General features: G+C 37.1%; 1 protein-coding gene across 8 annotated transcripts in view; it reads right to left on the reverse strand.

Moving 5' to 3' along the window:
* Window positions 1-27,471, reverse strand: part of AXDND1 (axonemal dynein light chain domain containing 1) — a 185,677-nt gene that overhangs the window by 37,220 nt on the left and 120,986 nt on the right. For all 8 annotated transcript variants that reach the window (XM_031658150.1, XM_031658151.1, XM_031658152.1 and 5 more), the window contains 2 exons: window positions 26,685-26,781; window positions 13,056-13,163 (listed from right to left, as the gene is read on the reverse strand). In XM_031658150.1, coding sequence (XP_031514010.1) covers window positions 13,056-13,163; window positions 26,685-26,781 — 205 coding nt within the window. The remainder of the gene's footprint in view (window positions 1-13,055; window positions 13,164-26,684; window positions 26,782-27,471) is intronic.

Here is a 27,471-nt window from a genome sequence, read left to right on the forward strand (position 1 = left end):
ACATATGTAACAAACCTGCACGTTGTGCACATGTACCCTAGAATTTAAAGTATAATAAAAAAAAAAAGAAGAAGAAGACAGCAAATGCAGTAGAGGCAATATTTGAATAGATGATGACTTAGAATTTTCCAGATCTAACAAAAGATACCAAACTAAAGATTCAGGAAATCAAGAGAATCCCAAGCAAAATTTTAAAAGAAAAGAAAATCCATCGGTATGCGCCCCGTTCAGTTACACGTATTACTAGGAACACTTTACACACTGTTGGGTAGGATTGCCAAACTAGTTCAGCCATTATGGAAAACGAGTACAACCAAAAGCTGATTCCCTCAGGATCTAGAACTAGATGTACCATACTTATTATACATCCATTACTGGGGATATACCCAAAGGATTACCTAAATTATGCTATAAAGACACATGCCTGCATTATATTTATTGCAGCACTATTCACAATAGCAAAGAGACTTGGAATCAACTAGAATGTCCATCAGTGACAGATTAGGTTAAGAAAATGTATGCTTTATATACACCATGGAATACTATGCAGCCAGCCATAAAAGGATGAGTTTATGTCCTTTGTAGGGACATGGATGCAGCAGAACCACATCATTCTTAGCAAACTATCACAGGAGCAGAAAACCAAACACCGCATGTTCTCACTCCTTGGTGGGAACTGAACAGTAGAGATCACTTGGGACTCAGGGAAGGGAACGCATCACAGGAGGGCCTATCGCTTAGGGAGGGAGGGAGAGATTGCAATACGATTATACACAGTATAAGTAGCAGAGTTGATAGAGTGCAGCAGACCAACATGGCACAAGTATACATATGTAACAAACCTACACGTTATGCATGTACCTACACAACCAAAAATTATAATAATAATAAAATAAATTAAAATAAATAAATAAATAAATAGAATTAAAAAAAAAAAAAAAGAAAAAGAAAATCCATCTCCCACATTAATCTAGGCAAAAGGCAAAAGATGATCTTAAAAGCAATTGAGAGAGAAGAGATAGATGCTTCAAAAGAAACAGACAGTTGGATTCTCAATGGTCAGTTCAATAACAACAAAAACCAGAAAACAGTAAAAATAATAATGATGTGCTGAGATAAAAGAATACCATCCTAGAATTAATAGCATACCCAGCAAAAAAATGAGAGTGAAATAAAGGCATTTTCAGACAAATGAAAACTGAGTTTGCCACCAGGAGATCTTCACTAAAGAAAATTCTAAAGGTTAAGGCAGAAGAAAAATAACCCAAGGTGGATATCTGAGACTTCTGAAGAAAGAACAAATAAATTAACTTATAAATCAGCTCCAATGCCAGCATATTTCTTAGAGGTAAATCACTAAAGGCATTCCTGCTAAAGTCAGAAGCAAGAAAAGGATGCTTGTTATTTCCACTACTATTTAATATCGAATTGGAAGAATTATTCAATACAATTAAACAAGAAAAAGCAACTAGAAGTATCTATCAGATTGAAAAGAAAGAGATAAAACTATCCCTATTTGTAGGTGATTTGATTAAGTATTTAGAAAACCCCAAAGAATCCACTGAAAAACTACTAAAAACAGTAAGAGGAGGAGCAGCAGGAGGAGGAGAAAAAAACACAATATGAGAATTTAGTAAAGTCACAGCATATAAAATTAAAACAAGAATGGTGGTGAACATCTGTAATCCCAGCACTTTGGGAGGCTGAGGCAGGAGGATCACTTGAGCCTAGGAATTCAAGCCAGCCTAGGCAACATAGCAAGACCCTGTCTCTATGAAAATTTAAAAATTAGCCAGGCATGGTGTCACACACCTATAATCCTACCTACTCAGGAGGCTGAGGTGGAAGGATTGCTTGAGCACAGGAGGTCAAGGCTGCAGTGAGCCATGACTAGACCACTGAACTCCAGCCTGGGTGACAGAGTATGATCCAATCTCAAAATATAAAACAAAATTAAATTAAATTAAAATACAGAAATTGATTATATATATTATATATACACATAGTTATTAGTTAGAAGATATAATGGAAAAGAATGTCTCATTTAAAATAGCAAAAAATAAAATACTCAGGCATAAACCTAATAAATGTACAAAATGCAAACAAGTAAGACATGATTGACAGGCATAAAAGTAGACATCCTATATTCCATATTCTTGGATAAGACAATTCAGCATCATAAACATGTCTGCTCTAAGTTAATATATAAATTTAATATTATACTGGTTTTAAAAAGTCATATTTTTAAGAACTAGATTATAAAGTTATATAGAAAAATAGCCAGGTGCAGTGGTGCACACCATAGTCCCAGCTACTCTGGAGGCTGAGGCAGGAGGATCACTTAAGCCCAGGAGTTTGAGACCAGCCTAGGCAACATCAAGATCCCGTCTCTAAAGAATAAATAAATAAATAAATAAATGGAAGAATAAGTAGCAAGAATCGCAATGAACTGTCTGAAAAAGATCCATGAAGAGAGCTGGTCCTACCAGATATGAAAATGTATCATAAGAAAGTCAAACCATCCCTGTTTGCAGATGACATGATCCTATATCCAGAAAACCTAATTGTCTCATCCCAAAAGCTTCTTAAGCTGATAAACAACTTCAGCAAATCTCAGGATACAAAATCAACGTGCAAAAATCACTAGCATTCGTATACATCAACAACAGTCAAGCCGAGAGCCAAATCACAAACAAACTCCCATTCACAATTGCCACAAAAAGAATAAAATACCTAAGGAATATAGCTAACTAGGGAGGTGAAATATCTCTAAAAGGAGAACTACAAACCACTGCTCAAAGAAATCACAGATGACACAAATGGAAAAACATTCCATACTCATAAATAGGAGGAATCAATATCGTTAAAATGGCCATACTGTCAAGGGCAATTTATAGATTCAATGTTATTCCTATCAAACTACCATTGACATTCTTCACAGAACTAGAAAAAACTATTTTAAAATTCATATGGAATCAAGAAGAAGCCTGAATAGCAAGGCAATCCTAAGAAAAAAGACCAAAGCTGAAGGCATTACACTACCCAACTTCAAAGTATAGTACAGGACTGCAGTAACCAACACAGCATAGTATGATACAAGAACAGACACATACACCAATACCTAGAAATAAGACTTCACACTGACAAACCATCTGATCTTCAACAAAGCTGACAAAAACAAGCAATAGGGAAATAATTCCCTATTCAATAAATGGTGCTGGGATAACTGGATAGCCATATGGAGAAAATTTAAACCAGAACCCTTCCTTATGCCATATACAAAAATTAACTGAAGATGGGATTAAAGGCTTAAATGTAAAACCCAAAACTATAAAAACCCTGGAAGACAACCTAGGCAATACCATTCTGGACATAGAAATGGGAAAAGATTTCACAATGAAGATGCCAAAAACAACTGCAACAGAAGCAAACATTGACAAATGGGATCTAATTAAATTAAAGAGCTTCTGGACAATAAAAGAAACTATCCATAGAGTAAACAGACAACCTACAGAGTGGGAGAAAATTTTTGCAAACTATGTATCCGACAAAGGTCTAATATCCAACATCTATGAGGAACTTAAACAAATTTACAAGCAAAAAACAACCCATAAAAAAAGTGGGCAAAGAACATGAACAGACACTTTTCAAAAGATATAAATGTGGCCAACAATCATATGAGAAAAACCTCAACATCACTGATCATTAGAGAAATACAAATCAAAACCATAATGAGATACCATCTAACACCAGTCAGAATGGCAACTATTACAAAGTCCAAAAATAACAGATGCTGGCAAGGTTGTGGAGAGAAAGGATCACTTATACACTGTCGGTGGGAGTGTAAATTAGTTCAGCCATGGTGGACGACAGTGTGGTGACTCTTCAAAGATCCAAAGACAGAAATGCCATTTGACCCAGCAATCCCATTACTAAGTACATACCGGAAGGAATATAAATCATTCTATGGTAAAGACACATGCATGCATATGTTCATTGCAGCACTATTCATAACAGCAATGACACGGAATTAACCTAAATATCCATCAATGATAGACTGGATAAAGAGAATGCAGTACATATACACCGTGGAATACAATGCAGCCATAAAAAGAATGAGATCATGTCCTTTGCAGGGACATGGATGGAGCTACTAGAGGCCATTATCCTTAGCAAACTAACACAGGAAGAGAAAACCAAATACTACATGTTTTCCCTTTTAAGCTAAATGATGAGACCACATGGACACATAAAGGGGAACAACATGTACTGGGGCCTTTAGGATGGTGGAGGTTGGGCAGAGGGAGAGGATCAAGAAAAACAACTGAAGGGTACTAGGCTTAATACCGAGGTGATGAAATAATCTGTACAACAAACCTCCATGACACAAGTTTACCTTTGTGACAAACCTGCACATGTACCCCTGAACTTAAAATAAAAGTCAAAAAAAAAAGAAAAAAGAAAATGTATCATAAAGCCTCAATAATTAAGATATTGTGGTAATGACCCATTAATAGACAGATCAATAGAAAAGAACAGAAAATCAAAAAATAGACTTAGGTTGAATACAGTTGTTTTCAAATGTTGGAAATATTATAATATGGAAGACAAATCAGCCCTGTTCATATTAACCACAAAAGACTGAACTAGGACCAGTAGGTAGAAAAAGCTAAAGCTACAAGGAGACATTACATTTAGTTCAATAGAAAGAATTAATGTTCTAATACTCAGCGCTCACCAAAAATGAATGGAGTCTTTCTGAAAGTAGTTCTCTGTCACTTCAGATATTCAAACTTAGGCATAATGATCAAGTATGGATATTATATTAAGATTCATCATCAGATAAAAGAGAAGATCATCATGGTGGATGGGAAGTAGGACTAGATTGTAGCTCTGACTCAGATGGACAGAGCAGTGTGTGGAGGCTCGCATCAGAAATTTTAGCTCCAGAATGACTGCAACAACAAAGCAGGAATCCCAAGAGGACCTACAGACCCTCCAAAGGGAGTAGACTGCTCCTGTAGGACCCAGGAGACACCCCAAATACTGTGAGTGCTGAAACTGTAGAAGTGGGAAGGGGAGACCCTCTGCTCCCAAACACACCCCCACTGGGGAAACCGAAGGTCTAGTTTGCAAAAGAAGTTTCCAACCTTACCTGGAACTGAGTCAATTTAGAGAGCTGAGCAAAATACAGGAGTAGAGGAAGCAGCAGGAAAGGCCCTGGGAGCTCGCTGGGTCCCCAAGCAGGCCATTCCTGCCTGGCACCAAGGGACCCTTCAGGAGGGCGGCCAGAGGTGCAGGGGAAAACGCCACAGGGAGAAGGAAGTCTCCAGCTGAACTTTGTAACAATTTGAATAGGGCAAGGTGCCTCCTGGCCAGAACTCAGGGGAGGGTGTGAATCCAGCATGCAGACTCCACAGGTGAAAGAAGAAACAAAACCCTTTTCTTTTGCTGGGAGGCAGGTAACATGGGACAAGTTCTCAAGCCCTGCTTGCCCACTGCCTGGAAACAGCCTCGGGGCTGTTAGTGGGGGCATAGTGAGAATAAGACCTGCCCTTCAGATTGTGTGGAGGCTGGGTGAGGTCTGTGACTGCTGACTTTCCCCTACTTCCCTGACAACCTGCATGACTCAGCAGAGGCAGCCATAATCCTCCTAGGTACATAACTCCACTGACCTGGGAAACTCACCCCCATGCCCCACAGCAGACACAGCAAGACCTGCCCAAGAAGAATCTGAGCTCAGACCACGCCTAGCCCTGCCCCCACCTGGTAGCTGAAGACAAAAGGTGGGTAGGGTATGGGAAGACATATACTCTTGGGAGTTCTGGGGCTCTGCCCACCACCGGTTCCTCTCCATACTATCACAGCTGATGCTCTCTGGAAAGTGCCACCTCCTGGCAGGAGACCAACCAGCACAAAAACACAACATTAAACCACCAAAGCTAGGAACCCTCACAAACTGTTTCACCCACGCCACCACCTCCACTAGAACAGGTGCTGGTATCCACAGCTGGGGAAGCCATAGACAGTTCACATCACAGGACTCTGTGCAGACAACCCCCAGGACCAGCCTAGAGCCAGGTAGCCTTGCTGGGTGGCTAGACCAAGAAGAGAGATAACAATCACTGCAGCTCAGTTCATAGGAAGCCACGTCCATAGGAAAAGGGGGAGAGTAGTACATCAAGGGACTAAATAATCTGAACAAAAGACTTCAGCCCCATACCTTCCCTCTGACAGAGCCTACCCAAATGAGAAGGAACCAGAAAACCAACTCTGGTAATATGGCAAAACAAGGTTATTTAACACACCCAAAAAATCACACTAGCTCACCAGCAGTGGTTCCACACCAAGAAGAAATCCCTGATTTACATGAAAAAGAATTTAGGAGATTAGTTATTCAGCTAATCAGGCAGGCACCAGAGAAAGGCAAAGCCCAATGAAAGGAAATCCAAAAAATGACACAAGAAGCGAAGGAAGAAATATTCAAGGAAATAAATACCATAAAGAAAAAGCAAGCAAAACTTCAGGGAAATTGGGCACACTTACAGTACTGCAAAATGCTCTGGAAAGTCTTAGCAATAGAATTGAACAAGTAGAAGAAAGAAATTCAGAGTTTGAAGACAAAGTCTTCGAATTAACCCAATCCAACAAAGACAAAGAAAAAAGAAAAAGAAAATATGAACAAAGCCTCCAAGAAGTCTGGGATTATGTTAAATGACCAAACCTAAGAATAATTGATGTTCCTGAGAAAGAAGAGAAATCTAAAAGTTTGGAAAACATATTTGGGGGAATAATTGAGGAGAACTTCCCCAGCCTTGCTAGAGACCTAGACAAGCAAAAACAAGAAGCATAAAGAACACCTGGGAAATTCAGCACAAAAAAATCATCACCTAGGCCATTGTCTTCAGGTTATCTAAAGTTAAGATGAAGGAAAGAATCTTAACAGTTGTGAGACAAAAGCATCAGGTACCCTATAAAGGAAAACCTATCAGATTAACAGCAATTTTCTCAGCAGAAACCCTACAAGCTAGAAGGGATTGGGGCCCTATCTTCAGCCTCCTCAAACAAAACAATTATCAGCCAAGAATTTTGTATCCAGCAAAACTAAGCATCATATATGAAGGTACAGTCATATATGAAGATAGTCTTTTCCAGACAAACAAATGCTGAGAGAATTCACCACTCCCAAGCCACCACTACAAGAACTGCTAAAAAGAGCTCTAAATCTTGAAGCAAATCCTGGAAACACATCAAAACAGAACCTCTTTAAAGCATAAATCACACAGGACTTAGACAACCAAAAAAATGTAAAAAGCAGAAACAAAAAACAAAGGCACACAGGCAACAAATAGCATGATGAATGGAATGGTATCTCACATCTCAATACTAACATTGAATGTAAATGGCTTAAATGCTCCACTTAAAAGATACAGAACTGCTGAATGGATAAGAACTCACCAACCAACTATCTGCTGCCTTCAGGAGACTCACCTAACACATAAGGACTCACATAAACTGAAATAAAAAGGTGGGAAAAGGCATTTCATGCAAACAGACACCAAAAGCGAGCAGGGGTAGCTATTCTTGAATCAGACAAAACAAACTTTAAAGCAATAGCAGTTAAAAGAGACAAAGATGGACATTATATAATGGTAAAGGCCTTGTCCAACAAGAAAATATCACAATCCTAAAATATATGCACCTAACACTGGAGCTCCCAAATTTATAAAACAATTACTAATAGACCTAAGAAATGAGATAGACAGCAACACAATAATAGTGGGGGACTTCAATACTCCACTGGCAGCACTAGACAGGTCATCAAGACAAAAAGTCAACAAAGAAACAATGGATTTAAACTATACCTTGGAACAAATGGGCTTAGCAGATATATACAAAACATTTTATCCAACAACCACAGAATACACATTCTATTCAACAGTGCACAGAACTTTCTCCAAGATAGACAATGTGATAGGCCACCAGATGAGCCTTCATAAATTTAGTACTCTCTCAGACTACAGTGGAATAAAATTGGAAATCAACTCCAAAAGGAATCTTCAAAATCATGCAAATACACGGACACTAAATAACCTGCCCCTGAATGATCATTCGGCCAAAAACGAAATCAAGATGGAAATTAAAAATTCTTTGAACTGAACAACAATAATGACACTACCTATCAAAACCTCTGGGATACAGCAAAGGCTGTGCTAAGAGGAAAGTTCATAGCGTTAAATGCCTATGTCAAAAAGACAGAAAGAGTACAAACTGACATTCTAAGGTCACACCTCAAGGAACTAGAGAAACAAGAACAAACCAAACCCAAACCCAGCAGAAGAAAGGAAATAACCAAGATCAGAGTAGAATTAAATGAAATTGAAACAAACAAACAAACAAAAATACAAAAGATAAATGAAACAAAAAGCTGGTTCTTTGAAAGGATAAATAAAGTTGATAGACTATTAGCAAGATTAACCAAGAAAAGAACAGAAAAAATCCAAATAATCTAACTAAGAAACGAAACAGGAGATACTACAACTGACTCCACTGAAATACAAAAGATTATTCAAGGCAACTATGAACACTTTTATGCACATAAACTAGAAAATCTAGAAGAGATGGATAAATTCCTGGAAACATACAACCCTCCAAGCTTAACTCAGGAATAATTAGACACCCTGAACAGACCAATAACAAACAGCAAGATTAAAATGGTAATTTAAAAATTAACGACAACAAGAAAGTCCAGGACCAGAAGGATTCACAGCAGAATTCTACCAGACATTCAAAGAAGAATTGATACCAATCCTTTTGACACTATTCCACAAGATATAGAAAAAGGGAGCCCTCCCTAATTCATTCTATGAAGCCAGAATCACCCTAATACCAAAACCAGGAAAGGATATAACCAAAAAAGAAAACTACAGACTGACATCCCTGATGAACACAGACATTAAAATCCTTAACAAAATACTAGCTAACTGAATCCAACAACATATCAAAAAGATAATCTACTGTGATCACGTGGATTACACAGCAGGGATGCAGGGATGGTTTAACATACACAATTCAGTAAATGTGATATACCACAAAAACAGAATTAAAAACAAAAATCAAATGATCATTTCAATAGATGCAGAAAAAGCATTTGACAAAATCCAGCATCCCTTTATGATTAAAACTCTCAGCAAAATCAGCAAACAAGGGACATAACTCAATGTATTAAAAGCCATCTATGACAAATCCACAGCCAACATAATACTGGATGGGGAAAGTTGAAAGCATTCTCTCTGAGAACTGGAATGAGACAAGGATACCTACCCACTCTCACCACTCCTCTTCAATATAGTACTGGAAGTACTAGCCAGAGCAATCAGATAAGAGAAAGAAATAAAGGACATCCAAACTGGTAAAGAGGAAGTCAAACTGTCACTATTTGCTGATGATATGATAATTTACCTAAAAAACCCTAAAGACTCTCCAGAAAGCTCCCACAACTGATAAAAGAATTCAGCAAAGTTTCTGGATACAAGATTAATGTACACAAATCAGAAGCTTTTCTCTACACTAACAGCAACCAAGCGGAGAGTCAGATCAAGAACTCAACCCCTTTACAATAGCTGCAAAAATAATAAAATACTTAGGAATATTCCTAACCAAGGAGGCAAAAGACCTCTAAAAGAAAAATTACAAACACTGCTGAAAGAAATCATAGATGACACAAACAAATGGAAACACATCCCATGCTCATGGATGCATAGAATCAATATTGTGAAAATAGCCATACTGCCAAAAGAAATCTACAAATTCAATGCAATCCCATCAAAATACCACTATCATTCTTCACAGAATTAGAAAAAAAAAAATTCTAAAATTCATATGGAACCAAAAAAGAACCCACATAGCCAAAGCAAGACTAAGCAAAAGGAACAAATCTGGAGGCATTGCACTACCTGATTTCAAACTATACCATAAGGCCATAGTCACCAAAACAGCATGGTACTGGTATAAAAATAAGCACATAGACCAATGGAGCAGAATAGAGAACCCAGAAATAAACCCAAATACTTATAGCCAACTGATCTTCAACAAAGCAAACAAAAACATAAAGTGGGGAAAGGACACCCTTTTCAATAAATGGTGCTGGGATAAATGGCTAGCCACATGTAGGAGAATGAAACTGGATCCTCATCTCTCATCTTACACAAAAATCAACTCAAGATGGATTAAGGACTTAAACCTAAGGCCTGAAACTATAAAAATTCTAGACGTAACATTGGAAAACCCCTTCTAGACATTGGCTTAGGCAAAGATTTCATGACCAAGAACCCAAAAGCAAATGCAATAAAAACAAAGATAAATAGTTGGGGCTTAATTAAACTAAAGAGCTTTTGCACGGCAAAAGGAACAGTCAGCAGAGTAAACAGACAACCCACACAGTAGGAGAAAATCTTCATATTCTATACATCTGACAAAGGACTAATATCCAGAATCTAAAACAAACTCAAACAAATCAGCAAGAAATAAAACAAACAATCCCATCAAAAAGTGGGCTAAGGACATGAATAGACAATTCTCAGAAGAAGACATACAAATGGCCAACAAATATTTGAAAAAAAGCTCAACATCACTAACAATCAGGGAAATGCAAATCAAAACCACAATGCAATACCACCTTACTCCTGCAAGAATAGCCATAATCAAAAAATCAAAAAACAGTAGATGTTGGCATGAATGCAGTCATCAACGAACACTTCTACACTGCTGGTGGGAAAGTAAACTAGTAGAGCAGCTATGGAAAACAGCGCGGAGATTCCTTAAAGAACTAAAAATGGAACTATAATTTGATCCAGCAATCCCATTACTGGGTATCTACTCAGAGGAAAAGAAGCCATTATAGGAAAAAGATACTTGGACACTCATGTTTATAGCAGCACAGTTCGCAATTGCAAAATCATGGAACCAACCCAAATGCCCATCAAACAAGTGGATAAAAAACTGTGATATATATATACACACACACACACATACATACACACACATATACACATAAATATACACACCATATATAATATATATTATATATACCATATTATATGTAATATGTATTATGTTATATTATATATATTACATATATAATATTTTTAATAGATGTGTGTGTGTGTGTGTGTGTGTGTGTGTGTGTGTGTGATGGAATGCTACTCAGCCATGAAAAGGAATGAATGAACAGCATTTGCAGTGACCTGGATGAGATTGGAGAATCTTTTTTTTGGGGGGGAGGGGACAGAGTCTCGCTCTGTCACCCAGGCTGAGTGCAGTGGCATGATCTCAGCTCATTGAAGCCTCTGCCTCCTGGGCTCAAGAGATTCTCCTGCCTCAGCCTCCTGAGTAGCTGGGACTACCGAAGACTCTTATTGTAAGTGAAGTAGCTCAGGAATGGAAAACCAAACACCATATCTTCTCACTGATACATGGGAGCTAAGCTATGAGGATGCAAAGGCATAAGAATGATACAATGTACTTTGGGGACTTGGGGAGAAGGGTGGGAGGGGGGCAAGGGATAAAAGACTACAAATAGGGTGCAGTATATACTGCTCGAGTGATGGGCGCACCAAAATCTCAGAAATCACCACTAAAGAACTTACTCATGTAACCAAACACTACCTGTACCCCAGTAACCTATGGAAAAATAAAAAATCAAAGTTTGGTGTCAGATTCATGCAAGGTTAAATCCAATCGCTTTTAAATTCCCTTCTGCTCTCAAGTCTCTGATTCTGTATAGTTCTCGGATTTCTTCCTAGATCTGATACTCCAAGATCATGTCCGCGGTACTTCATTAAGTTTCTCAAAGTATACTATAATTTACAACTTATAATCTTGATAAAATCATTCAGTGGTTATTTCACAATAATTCTGGCCAAGATCTGGACAGCGTAGTAAAATGAATATTTGTTAAAAGTGAATAATTTAGAAAGATGATGTTTCTTCAGTGTTTAAATGTAAAAAAAAAAAAAAAAGTTTCATAAATGTGTAGATAGAACCTTCCCCTTCTTTCTCAGACCCCAGACACTGACATATAGGCCATCAGATCATACCTATATAGTATGACTCTGATAACAATGGGAGTTTCTTCAGAATTTACTGGAGGAGAACACCTTCAAAGAGGCTGAAATACAAACAAGAGTTGAGTTTGTGATGGCACATGATATTCACTGATTTGAGATTCTTGGTAAGCAGGTGGTAATTAAAACCATGGGAAACACTGGAATAGGTAGCGTGTACAAATGAGAAGTGAAAGCAAGCCAAGGACAGAATATCAACATTTAAGAGGCAGACAAAGTCTAAAACAAGGGTGAAAAGAAATAAAGAAGTAGGAGAAAAACCAGGACACTTTTGTCTTGTGAAGAGAGGTTGCAAAAGGAGTGAATGGTTAAGAGAGCCAAATGCTACAGAGAAGCCAGGTTAAACATAGAATTGAAGATACTTGGATTTGGCAATAAGGTGACCTTATAGAGTTTAAACAAATTGATTATGATGGAATGGAAAGAGAGAAAGTAGCAGCAGAGAGACAAGGTCAAGGGACACACTTTTGAGGATGGGAGAAATGACTATGTTTTAGATGGATAAAATGGAACAATTAGAGAAGACATTAAAGAGGCAAAAGAGAGAAGCCACTGAACATGGGATTAAGTGCTCGAAGGAAGAAATAACCTTGGATGGAAAGACTGAGACTGGAGGGGAGGGAAAAGGGTGAGCACAGAAGCAGATGAACCTGAGGATATGCCTCAGGAAGTGGCAGGGAGCTTCTACCTGAAAACCATTCTTTCCTTTATAAAATCACCTGCTAAAAACATGACGCAAAATGCCGAGTGGATGATTCTCTTCCTTAGAGGGAAGAAGAGCTGTCAAAGATCTTGATTAGAACCAAAATTCTCATATGTTAGGGTAAATGAACAAGGATTCAGAACATTGATTGGAAAAAGCTGTGAACCTTATCTACTGAAATACAGGAATAACCTGAATAATAACCAATGCTAACATGTGGCAAATACCTCTTTAAGTAGCTGCTCTATTTCTTCATATGTCAATAATGTAATTTTTCTGCCTTTGATATTAGAAAGGAGGCAAGAGCATGTGTTGATCCATTCATAACATTCTTTCTGAAAAGAGATAAAAGATTACAAGCAGAAAAAACCAGCATATTTATTCACTCACTGCTATTGAGGAACTGCTAAATACAATTCCTCTAAACATAACTATATTCAATTAACTTTATATCAGTTCAGTTCAAAGATATGTGCAGAGGTGACTGGGTATTAACACAGACCTAAATCATATTATCTCTTATTGACAGGGTTTGGGATCTGGGTTGTAATGGGACAGGGGGTAGTGAAGTGCCATAAAAACAGATACAAAAAGATTGTTTTATTTACTAATGTCTAAATGGCCTCCTAATAAATTTTATGCAACTGAACAGGTCAACTGTGATTGCAGAATAACAATAGAAGTAGCAAACACCTACCTTGTACTTAATCATATGTGAGACTCTGTTCTAAGCATTATGCATATATTAACTCATTTGACCCTCAATATGAGACATTACCTATTATTATCCTCATTTTTTAAGATGAGGAAACTGAGAAATTGAATCGTTAAATGTCTTGCTCAAGGTCACAAAAATAGTTAAGTATGATGTTTGGATTCTTATCTAGGTGGTCTGTGCTTAACCACTAAAAAAAAATCCCTCTACCGCTAATAAAGTGAATGAATAAAGATTTGAGACACTTTTGGAAAAGATGCTCACCTTCTATCTATTGAGATATGGGAAAGGTCTATAGCAGGTTTTAATCACCTAAGGTAAATAGTTAAACTGTATTTACCTTACCAAGATCTCCTAACAGCTAAGAGCTGGTTTCAATGTTTAAAAGGTACATTATTCCTTATTAGTTATTAGTTACATTATTCCTTATTAGTTAATAAAAGCCCTGAGAACATGTTATCCTCTCTGGGAACAGAGATCTGATCACTCTAGCCAAAAAACGGCAGTGTGTGGTGAAATAATGACCCACTGTAGGCTCCTGAAATCAACCACGATGAGCAGTAATATACCTTATATTTCTCTCATTATTAGCCTTTTTTTTTTGTTGTTTTTTAATGACAGGATCTTGTTCTATTGCCCAGGCTGGAGTGCAGCGGAGCAATCTCAGCTCGGCACAACCTCTGCCTCCCGGGTTCAAGGGATTCTCCTGCCTCAACCTCCTGAGTAGCTGCGAGCACCCACTATCATACCTGGCTAATTTTGTATTTTTAGTAGAGATGCAGTTTCACCACGTTGGCCAGGCTGGTCTCAAATTCCCGACCTCAGGTGATCCACCCGCCTCAGCCTCCCAAAGTGCTGGGATTACAGATATGAACCACCGCACCTGAACCCTGTCCAGCATCATGCAAATCTCCTTGGCTGGAAAGGAGCCCAAGAAACATTAGCTGGTGGGAAACTCTCACTAATGTCATCCAAATATCAGTCTAGTAGGTCAAATGCTAGAATGTGGCACAAGCCACACAGCATTACCATAGAGCCGCATTAGACAAGGCTTCTCTGGAAAACCATCTTCTTCTTTTCACCCTGTGGGATGTGGATGAGGCCACAGAAACCCCAAAGTCTGATGTCATAAAGATTCATGTACCACAGAGGCTTGTCTAGATCAGGGGAAGATGGTAGCAGTCCAGGATGGTGACGAATTTGAAATAAAAATAACCTTCATGAAGACGGAACTAACCATTTTTTTAAAGAGTACCTCAGTATGGTGTGCTGAGCTCCCTACCATAAACTTGCTTGATACACTCTTGAGAGGCCTCAGGCTTAGAGAAGAGGCATATCATTTTCTTAGCAGAAGGTCTTTGTGTAGGCTCAGTTACAGCCTTACCTCTGGTGTGAGAGCAGATTCTCAGCCTCCTCTGATAACACTCCCCCAGTTTATTTATCTGAAATCACTAGAAAACAGTTATTAAGTGAGAAAGAGTTTAACAGAGGACCAAAGTAGCACTAGTGGAAAGTGTAGGTCCTCAAAGAGATGGTCAGGTTATGGGCATCCAGTCAGGGCCTGGGGTGGCACAGGCAATGAATGGCCCATAGCACAAGGCTTCCACAAAATCTCATCTGGATGGTTTTATGTAAGTCCCTGAACCCTGAAGTTCCCTCAGGAAGGGCTCCTCATGATAGTGTCCTCCGTATGGCTATAGCCTTAACTTTTATAGGGAGATACACCTCAAAACATCTTGAAATCCTCATTCCAGATTGCCTTCATCTGAAAACCTGGTCTCACCACACAGAGCTCTCCCTCCTTTTAGGTAAATGAGGACTAAGTGTGTCATGGAGCTGGCCAGTGGGTCTCCACCACCATCTGTGGCAGGTCCAGCCTGCCAAAATCAGGATCCGCACCACATCCTGGGGTGGACAGAAGAAGGGGCTAGTCCCAGCAGGTATGAGAAGGTTTGAACACATTTCTAGATGTATAGTGTGGGCTCCAAGAGACTGCTTGGTTCAGAGGTATATCAGCCTGTTGTGAAGAACCCTTCTGAAGCCTTCCCAGAACCAAAATGAGAACTCAGACATTTCATTCAACTCTTAGATGAGAAGTGACATACATATACCTACATATTGCTTCCCTGACACGTACCCTAACTGTTCATGGTGTTTTAGTCTTATAATTTTCTACCACATGAAATTTGCTATTTTAAATTTGGATTTATTAATATATAAGATTTATTTTCTCTATACTCATCTGGACTTTTTAAAGGATATTATTAGCTATGTGAAATAAAATGGGAAAACTTTCAGTCATTATCTATGCTCTTACGCTGCTTATATAGCATGGGGATTACCCTACTGCTTGAGAGTCTGAAAAAACCTGTCTGAGGAATCCAGGCAATATTTTTAGCATTTCTAAAAATTAGTGCATCCAATTTTTCACTGAAAGTTGGCCAATTTTCTCCTTCAAGTATTAATGATACTTACTTTCTATTTTCCTAGAAAAGTCTCCACCTCCTAGAGATTTAAAATTTATTAGCAAGATGCTGTACGTAAAATTTTTTATAACACACTGTTTAAAAACTGTGAGATCTGTCTTACATACAGAGACATAAAAATGCACATATGCAGTTTAAAGAGAGAATTGATCCTTATATTCCAGTCTTCATATGCCATAATATTCATAATAATTATTCTACTATTTATGGACATTTGAGTTGTTTCCAGTTGGGGGTTACTTCTAGGAATAATCTTGGAATATCTTTTTTTTTTTATTTTTATTTTCTTTAGATGGAGTTTCGCTGTTGTTGCCCAGGCTGGAGTGCAATGGCACGATCCTGGCTCACCGCCACCTCCGCCTCCTGGATTCAAGCGATTCTCCTGCCTCAGCCTCCCAAGTAGCTGGGATTATAGGCGTGCACCACCATGCCCAGCTAATTTTGTATTTTCAGTATAGATGGAGTTTCTCCATGTTGGTCAGGCTGGTCTTGAACTCCCAACCTCAGGTGATCCACCTGCTTCAGCCTCCCAAAGTGCTGGGATTACAGGCATGAGCCACTATGCCTGGCCAGAATGTTCTTACATATGTCTCTTAGTCTAGAGCACTTGTGTAAGAGTTTCTCTAGTATATTGACAGATGAATAGAATTGTTTGTTGCAAGGTGTGTTGCAACTTTAACAGATAATGTTAACTGATTTCCAAAGTGAACGTACAAATTTATATTCTTACCAGCAGTATAGGAAGTACCTGTTGCTCCCCTATTCTTAACACTTATATTGCCAGACTTGGCAATTTCTTTTTTTTTTTTTTCTTTTAGATGGAGTTTTGCTCTGTTGCCCAGGCTGAAGTGCAATGGTGCGATCTCAGCTCACCACAACCTCTGCCTCCCAGGTTCAAGCGCTTCCCCTGCCTCACCCTCCCCAGTAGCTGAGATTGCAGGTGCGTGCCACTGTGCTGGGCTAATTTTGTATTTTTAGCAGAGATAGGGTTTCACCATCCTGGCCAGGCTGATCTTGAACTCCAGACCTCAGGTGATCCGCCCACCTCGGCCTCCCAAAGTGCTGGAATTACACGCATGAGCCACTGCATTCGGCCTAGACTTTGTAATTTTTGCCAAATTGTTATGTAAGTAACGATATTAGTTTGTATTTCCCTTATCACTTATGAAATTGAACAGCTTTTCATAAGTATGTCAGCCATTTGGATTTTCTCCTTTGTGAGGTATACATTCAAGCTTTCTGCCCATTTTTCTATTGGGTTGTGTATTTTTATAATATTGGTTCCTAGAAGGTAATTTTATATTCTGGATACTGGTCCTTTGTCAGTTATAAGTGTTGCAAATACATTCTCCCATTTTGTGGATTGTTTTTGTTTTAATGGTATTTTTTTTATAAAAATAATTCTTAAATTTAAGGTAATCAAAACTATGAACATTTTCCTTTTGAGTTAGTGTTTCTTATCTCTTATTTTAAAAAACATTTGCCTACCCCTAAGATCTGAAATACCGTCTTCTAAAAGCTTTATAATTTTGACTTTCACATGTAGATTTCTAGTCGATTTGGAATTGATTTTTGTGTGAAGTACAAGTCTAATTTCATCTTTCCTATATAGATAACCAATATTCCTAGTTTTGGGGCTTTTTTGTTTTGTTTTGTTTTAAGACAGAGTCTCGCTCTGTCGCCCAGGCTGGAATGCAGTGGCGCAATCTCAGCTCACTGCAACCACTGCCTCCTGGATTCAAGCGATTCTCCTGCCTCAACCTCCCGAGTAGCTGGATCTACACGCGTGCGCCACCATGCCTGGTTAATTTTTTGTATTTTTAGTAGAGACAGTGTTTCACCGTATTAGTCAGGATGGCCTCGATCTCCTGACCTCGTGATCTGCCCTCCTCAGCCTCCAAAAGTGCTGGGATTACAGGCGTGAGCCACCGCGCCCAGTCCCCTAGTATTTTTAATTGGAAAGTTCATCATTTCCTCATTAATTCTATATGCCATCCTTATATAAAAGGCCATAAATTTTTGGTTCTGTTTTTTGATTCCATTGACACAGTTGTCCACCTTTGAACTAACACTATGCTGTGTCAGTTTAGCTTTACAAGAAATTTAAAATATAAGAGGATGAGTCCTCTCACCTCATTTTCAAGAGTGTGTTAGCTATTCTTGATTCTTTGAATATCCAAAACAGCTTTTAGAGACAGTTTGTCAAGTTAAAAAAAAAAAAAAACCTGTTGGAAACTTGATTGTGACCCCTAGATTAGTGCTGTTTAATAGAACTTTCCACAGTGATAGAAATGTTCTATGTATGCATGGTCCAATATGATCCCTGGTAGCAATATGTACTACTTAGCACTTAAAATATGGCTAATATGACTGAAGAGATAAATTTTTAAATTTAAATTAATTCAGCTGGGCATGGTGGCTCATGCCTATAATCCCAGCACTTTGGGAGGCTAAGATGGGTGGATTACTTGAGGCCAGGCATTCAAGACCAGCCTGACCAACATGGCAAAACCCTATCTCTACTAAAAAGACAAAAATTAGCCAGCCATGGTGGCCTGTGCCTGTAATCCCCGCTACTCAGGAGGCTGAGGAACTAGAATCTCTTGAACCCGGGAGGTGGAGGTTGCAGTGAGCCAACATTGCACCAGTGCACTCCAGCCTGGGCAACAAAGCCAGATTTTGTCTCAAAAAATAAAAATAAAAATAAATTAATTCAAATGTAAATAGCAATATGTGGCTAGTGGCTACTGTATTGGACAGGACCGCTACATTCTCCTCTCTCTGAGGAAAATTGACGTCTTTACAATATAGAGTCTTCCAGTTCATGAACATGGTGTATCTTCATTTAGGTGTTTTAATGTTTCTCAAATAATGTTTGAACTATACTCCAGAAAGGAACTGATCAACTTTTATTAGATTTATTCCTAAGTACTTTATATTTTGAAATGATCATAAATATTACCTTTTGTGTTTCATTTTAGAACTACTTAATGCTGGCAGGCATTACATATATATACATATACACACACACAATGTACCCTGCAATTAATGGCAATCTATATTTATATATACACACACATATAGTTATATATATGCCATTAATTTTTTATTAATTGGGTTGTACCCAGTGTACCTATAGATACATTACAGAAGTTATATTACTAACTTGCATTCCTAGAATAAAGTTAACATGTTCATAATGTATTACCCCTCTCATTTATTGCTGGATTTGATTTGCCTGTATTTTGTTTAGGATTTTGTATTCCACATGATACTGGTCTGTAATTTCCCTTTCTTGCACAATCCCTTTTGGGTTTTTGTATAAAAAGTATTCCCTCTTCTTTAGACCCTGAAAGAGTCTGTATAAGAATAGAATTATTTATTTCTTAAATGTTTGATAGGCTTGCTGTTGAAGCTGTCTACACCTAGAGCATCTTTTGGGGGAAGATTTTTGACTAATTCCTTTAATGGTATAGGACTAGTTGGGTTTTTAATTTATTCTCAAGTCTTCTGGGTTATATTTATTTGTCCATTTCATCTAAGTTTTCAAATGTTTGTGATAATGTCCTTCATAATCTCTTCTACTATCTTTCGAATATCTGAATCATCTAAATTACACATTCTTGATATATTTTTTTGCATCTTTTTGTCTTAATTAATCTTGCCAAAAGCTTCCCAATTTTACTCTTTTAGCAGACCAATTTTGGGCTCTCTTGATCATCTTTTTAGTCAGGTTTTCAAAAACATACGATACACCCATTTAAAGTGTATAATTCAATGGTTTTTAGTTATTCACAAAGTTGTGCAACCATCGCTACAATCTAATCCTAGAATATTTTCATCAGGCCCAAAGAAAGCCTGTACCTGTTAGCAGTTGTTCATTTCCCATTCCTGCAGCTCCTTTATGAGCTCCAGGCAGCCACTAATCTTTCTGTCTCTATAGATTTGCCTATGCTGGGCATTTTATGTGAATAAAATAATACAATATGTTGGTCTTTTGAAATATTTTATGTGCATAAAATAATACGTGGTCTTTTGAAACATCACAATATGTTACTGACTTCTTTCACTCAGCGTGTTTTCAAGGTTCTTCCATGTTGTTGCATGTATCAGTGCTTCTTTTTTACTGCCAAATAATGTTCTGTTATATAAATATACTGCCTTTTTTTTATCTAGTCAGCAATTGATGGACATTTAGGTTGTTTCCAGCTTTGGTCTATTATTGTTTGCTCTTGCGAATAGCACAGCAATGAACATGTGAGTGCATATGTCTTTTTGATAGAATGATTTATTTTCTTTTGGCATGTACACAGTAATGGGATTGCTGTGTTGAACCATAGCTCTGTTTTAAGTTTGTTGAGAAATCTCCAGACTGCTTTCCGTGATGGCTAGACTAATTTACATTGCCACCAAGCGTGAATTAACAGTATTCCTTTTTCTCTGCAGCCTCACTAGCATCTGTTGTTTTTCTCGACTTTTTAATAATAGCTATTCTGACTGGTGTCAGATAGTATATCATTGTGGTTTTGATTTGTATTTCTCTGATGATTAGTGATGCTGAGAATTTTTTCATATGTTTGTTGGCCACTGTGTATCTTCTTTTGAGAAATATCTGTTCGTGTCTTTTGCCCATTTTTAAGTGGGCTATTTGGTTTTTGCTTGTAGATTTGTTTGAGTTCCCTACAGATTCTAGATATTAGGCCTTTGTCAGACACATAGTTTGCAAATATCTTCCCCTATTTTGGAGGTTTTCTGTTTTTCTAATGACAGTTTCCTTTCTGTGCAGATGTTCTTTAATTAGGACCCACTTGTCTATTTTTGTTTTTGTTGCTACTGCTTTTGGAGACTTAGCCAAAAATTATTTGCCAAGGCCAATGTCAAGAAGAGAATTTTCTAGTCTTGTCTTCCAGGATTTTTGTAGTTTGATGTCTTACATTTAAATCTTTAATCCAGTTATCCCAGCACCATTTAATGAATAGTGAGTCTTTTCCCCCTTGCTAGTTTTTGTCAGCCTTGTTGAAGATCAGATGGTTGGTAGGTGTGAGGCTATATTTCTAAGTTTTCTATTATGTTCCATTCGTCTCCATGTCTGTTTTTGTACCAGTACCATGCTGTTTTGGTTATTTTATTATATAGTTTGAAGTAAGGTAGTGTGATGCCTCCAGCTTTGTTCCTTTTGCTCAGGACTGCTTTGGCTATGTGGGCTCTCTTTCAGTTCCATAAGAATTTTTAATATTTTTTCAAATTCTGTGAAGAATGACATCGATAGTTTGATAGGAATAGAACTGAATTTGTAAACTGCTTTGGGCAGTATGCCCATTTTTATGATATTGATTCTTCTTATCCATGAGCATGAAATGTTTTTCCATTAATTGGTGTCATCTCTGATTTCTTTCAGCAGTGTTTTGTAGTTCTTCTTGTAGAGACCTTTCACCTCCTTGGCTAGATGTATTCCTACGTATTTGATTTGATTTTCTTGTGGCTATTAAAAGTGGAACTGTGTTCTTGATTTCACTCTCAGCCTGAACATTATTGGTGTATAGAAATACTATTGATTTTGTATATTGACTTAGTATCCTAAACTTTACTAAAGTTGTTTATCAATTCTAGGAGACTTTTGGCAGAGTCTTTAAGATTTTCTAGGTATAGAATCCTATCATCGGCAAAGAGAGATAGTTTGACTTCTTCTTTTCCTAGTTGGAGGCATTTTATTTCTTTCTCTTGCCTAACTGCTCTGGCTAGGACTTCCAGAGCTATGTTGAATAGGAATAGTAAGACTGAGCATCCTTGTCTTGTTCCATTTCTCAAGGGGAATGGTTCAAGCTTTTGCCCATTCAGTACTATGTTGGCTATGGGTTTGTCATAGATGACTCTTATTATTTTGAGGTATGTTCCTTCAATGTCTAGTCTGTTGAGGGTTTTTATCATGAAAGGATATTGGATTTTATTGAAAGCCTTTTCTGTGTCTATGGAGATGCAGTGTTAAGAGAGTAATTTCATAATGATAAAGAGTCAGTTCACTCTAAATGTATTTGCACTTAATAACATAGCTTCAAAATACATGAAGCAAAAACTGATAGAACTCCAAGAAAATAGACAAAACATAATTATAGTTAAGGTTTCAATACTCCTCTCCAAATAACTGATGGATCAAGTAGACAGAAAATCAATAAGGATATAGGACACTTAAATAAGTATCAACCAATTTGATTTGAACTCCATCAATAACAGAATAAATATTCTTCTCAATTGTACATGGAACAGTTACCAAGACAGATCATATTCTAGGTTCTCAAACAAGTCTCAATACATTGGAAAGGATGTAAGTGGTACAAAGTATGTTCTCTGACCACAATGAAATCATATTACAAATCAATAGCAGAAGAGCTCTGGAAAATACTCAAATATTTGGGAACTAAATATACTTCTAAATAACCCATGGATGAAAGAAGAATGCAAAATGGATATTAAAATGTATCCTACATGGAATTAAAATAAGAACACAACATATCAAAATCTGTGAGATGCAGCTAAAGGAAAAAGTTTGTAGTACTAAATGCCTACAGGGGGTTGGAGGGGAGGAGGTAAAAAGGTCTCAAATCAATAATCTCAGCTACACTTTAAGAAACTACAAAATGAAGAGCAAATTAAACCCAGAATAAGAAAATAAAAACAATAAAGACTAGACTGGAAATTAAGGACATAGAAAACAGAAAAATTGTGGAGAAAAATCAATGAAAGCAAAATCTGGTTCTTTGAGATCAAGAAAATTGGACAATCTTTGTGTAGATTCATGAAGACAACAAAAGAGAGGATTCAAAATTTCCATAACAGAATGACAGAGTGGTCATCCTACAATTATTAAAAAGATAACAAGGGAATATTGTGAGCAATTGCATGACAATAAATTAGACAACTTAGATGAAATTGCAAATTCCTTACAAGTCCAAAGCTCACTCAAGAAATAATAGGTCTATATGTGATAAATTTATTTAAACTTGTTAAAGAAATTAGATAGCTCTATTTGTTACTTAAAAACTTTCCCACAATGCCAAGATGCTTCACTGGTGAATTCTACCAAACATCTATAGAAGAAATAAAACAATTCTACACATATTATTTTTTAAAACAGAAGAGTAAGAAACACTTCTTAACTCATTTTAAAAGGCCAGCATTACCCTGATATCAAAACCAAACAAAGATATTACAAAATAAAACTATATAATAAATATCCTTTATGAACATCAGTGCAAAAATTCTAAACAATTAATCAACTGAATTTGCAACATATAAGAAGGACAATACATCATGATCAAGTGGAGTTTATCCTAGGAATACAATACTGGTTTAACATTCAATTTAAAAATCAATAAATGTAATTCACTATATTAACACACTGAAAAAGACAACTCATGAGCATCTCAATAGATGCAGTGAAAGGATTTGATAACATCCATTACTGACTAAAAAAAAAAAAAAGGATTTTCAGCAAACATGAAGTAAAGAAGAATTTCCTCAATCTAATAAAGTGTATCTATAAAAAAACCTATAGCTAGCATTATACTTAAAGAGGACCAAATTAATACTTTTTCTCTAAGATGGACCACGGCAAGGATATCTGCTCTCATTATTTTTTCAACCTAGTATTATAGAGTCTTATTAGTGCAATAAAGCAAGAAAAAGAAAAAATACATATAGATTGTAAAGGAAGAAATAAAACTGTCCCTATCTGCAGATAATATGACTGCATGACTGTATATTAAAAATCCCAACGAATCTGAAAAAACAAAATTAAAAAAAAAACCTCGTAGAAGAAATAAGTGATTTCAGCAAGGTCACAGGATATGAGATTAATGCATTAAAACCCCACTGTAATTCTATATATTAGTAATGAATAATAAGAAATTATAATTATAAAAGAATACCATTTATAGTAGCACCAAAATATGAAATACTTAGGGATAAATCTGACAAACGATATGTAAGATCTATACACTGAAAACTATAAAACTTTGCTTAAAGAAATAAAGAAGACAAATAAATGAAGAGATACACCATGTTCACAGATTTAAAGACTCCATATTGTTAAGATGTCGATTCTCCACAAACTCATCAATAGGTATAATATCAATTAAAATCCCAGCAGACTTTCTTGAGGAAATTGATAGCCTAATTATAAAATTCATATGGAAAGCAAAGGAACTAGAATAGCTTGATCTTGAAAAAAAATTTTTGGAGGATTTATACTACCTGATTTTACAACTCACTACAAAACAATAGTAATGAAGGCAGTTTGGAGACGGTGACAATGTTGACAAATGGATCAACAGAACACAACAGAGTGTCCAGAATAATACCAAGACATATATGGTTAATAAGTTTTCAATCAAGATACAAAGGCATCTCAATAGAGAAAGGACAGCTTTTTCAGTAAATGGTGCTAAAACAATTGGATATCCAAATGCCACAAAATGAACTTGAATCCATACCCAGCACCATATTTTTTTTAAAAAAATTAACTCAAAATGGGTCATAGACTGGAATATAATGCCTAAAACTCCAAAACTTCTAGAAGAAAACATAGGATAAAATCTTTATGATGTTGTTATGCAAAAATTTCCTTAGATAGAATACCAAAAGCAAGGTCTATAAAAGAAAAAAATCAGAGATTGAACTTCATCAAAATTAAGAACTTCCCTCTTTGAAAGACACTATAACTGGGCATGATGGTTCATGTCTGTAATCCTGGCTACTCTGGAGACTCAGGTGGGAAGATCACTTGAGCCCAGGAGTTCAAGTCCAGCCTGGGCAACATAGTAAAATACTGTCTCAGGGAAAAAAAAAAAAAAGATGCTATTAAGAGAAGAAAAGACAAATCACAGACTGAGAGAAGATATTTTAAAATTATGTATCTGATAAAAGGCTTGGTATCCAGAAAAAAACAGCTGTCTCAACTCAGTAACAAGGAAACAAACAAATCAATACTAAATGAGTCAAAGATTTGAACAGACATTACACCACAGAAAACACGTGGATTACACATACACACATGAAAAGAAGTTCAACATCATTGGTCATTAAGAATTGGGCCGGGCGCGGTGGCTCAAGCCTGTAATCCCAGCACTTTGGGAGGCCGAGACGGGCGGATCACGAGGTCAGGAGATCGAGACCATCCTGGCTAACACAATGAAACCCCGTCTCTACTAAAAAATACAAAAAAACTAGCCGGGCGAGGTGGCGGGCGCCTGTAGTCCCAGCTACTCGGGAGGCTGAGGCAGGAGAATGGCGGGAACCCGGGAGGCGGAGCTTGCAGTGAGCTGAGATCCGGCCACTGCACTCCAGCCTGGGTGACAGAGCGAGACTCGGCCTCAAAAAAAAAAAAAAAAAAAAAAAGCAAATTAAAGCCACAGTAACATCCCACTACTCATTTATAAGAATGTAGAATTTTAAAAGACTGACTATATCAGCCAGGTGCAGTGGCTCACAACTGTAATCCAGGCGTAGTGGCGCAGGCCTGTAGTCCCAGCTATTCAGGAGGCTTAGGCAGGAGAATTTCTTGAACCCAGGAGGCAGAGGTTGCAATGAGCAAAGATCACGCCACTGCACTCCAGCCTGGGCAACAGAGCGAGACTCTATATAAAAAATTTTTAGAAGACTGACTATATCAAGTGTCAGTGAGTATGTAAAGCAACTGGAACTCTCAGATACTGCTGGCAAGAGTGTAAAAATGGTTTAACTACTTTTTAAGAAATTGATATATCATATTTGTATATATATTTTGGAGTACATATGATATCTTGATGCATGTGTACAATGTGTAAAGATCAAAGCAGGGTAACGGGGGTATCCATCACCTCAAACATTTATCTTTTCTTTGTGTTGGGGACAGCCAATTCTTCTCTTCTAGCTATTTTGAAATATACAATGAATTATCGTTAACTATAATTTCCCTAATGTACTATTGAATACTAGAACTTATTCCTTCTATCTAACTGCACTTTTGTACCCGTGAGCCACTTTGGAAGGCAGTTTGACCGTTTCTTTAAAAGTTAAACACACATTCCATGTGACTCAGCCATTCCATTCCTAGATATCAACCGAAGGGAAGTGAAAGTGTATGTCCATTCAAAGACTTAATATATGAATATGCACTGAAGTTATCTAGTAATAATTTGAAACTGGAAACAACTCAAATGCATATCAACAGAGACTGGATAAATAAATAGTGTCTATCTACACAATGAAATACTACTCAGCACTAAAAAGCATAAGTAGTTGATGAAAACAACAATATGAACCTCTAAGTAATCATGCTTAGTGAAAGAAGTCAGACAAAAAAAGAGTACATTCTTTATAATTCCACTTTTATAAATTCTAGAAAATAAAAAATAATCTTTGGTGTTAGGCAGTAGATCAGACACTGGTGACAAGATGAGGCTGGAAGGATAAATAAAAGAGGAGTACAAGGAAACTCTGGGTGTGTTTGATATGTTCCCTATTTTTAGTTTTTATTAACCATTTTTATGAGTATATACATATTTTAGAACTTATAAGATTGTATTCTTTAAATATGTGAGTTTATTGTACATCAATTGAACCTCAAAAATCTGATAAAAACAAAACAAAAACAAAACTAAGGGGAAAACAGTTATTACCTTCAACTTATCCACCTCATAAAGGTCTTCAGTAGCATTTCTGTGTGAGGTAGTGGATTTACTCAGAGCCATTGCTGTTACCATCCCTTCGCAAGAACTGCAAAAAGAGGGAAAAAAAGAAAAAGAGAACATACACATTCAGCATAACCTATTTATTGTTGGTTCTTCTTCTAAGTTTAAAATGTTAAAAATCCAGACACAGTGGAAGTTCACCATAATAACTCAGCTGCTGACTCACCAAGGAGAATAATTTGTCTCCTCAGTTTCTTACCCTTGTCCTCCTTCTTCCTTCCATCCCTCTTATTCTTGACCCTTGGTAATATTGAATTGAAATGAAGGGAAAATTTGCTTAGATTGTAAGAGCTACTTCCTGAATTTAAAGTAATCATAGCATCAAGCTTGCATCTTAGTTAATAGATTATAATTTTCCAGACTTCATCTTTATTCAGTGGAAATCCAGCTTTTCAGATATAAGGGCTTGTGGGTTTTTTGTTTTTGTTTTTGTTTTTCCATTTTGTAAAAAGATGTTTTGGTTGGCATTTAGTGAAGCACAGAAAAGTATACATTCAGGGCCAGGCATGGTGCCTCATGGCTGTAATTCCAGCACTTTGGGAGGCCGAGGTGGGCGGATCACTTGAGATCAGGAGTTCGAGACGAGCCTGGCCAACATGGCGAAACTCTGTCTCTACTAAAAATACAAAAATTACCCAGGGGTGGTAGTGCACGCCTGTAAATCCCAGCTACTCAGGAGGCTGAGGCATGAGAATCTCTTGAGCCTAGGAGGTGG

The sequence above is a fragment of the Papio anubis genome, chromosome 1, assembly GCF_008728515.1.
Source record: "Papio anubis isolate 15944 chromosome 1, Panubis1.0, whole genome shotgun sequence".
NCBI lineage: Eukaryota > Metazoa > Chordata > Mammalia > Primates > Cercopithecidae > Papio > Papio anubis.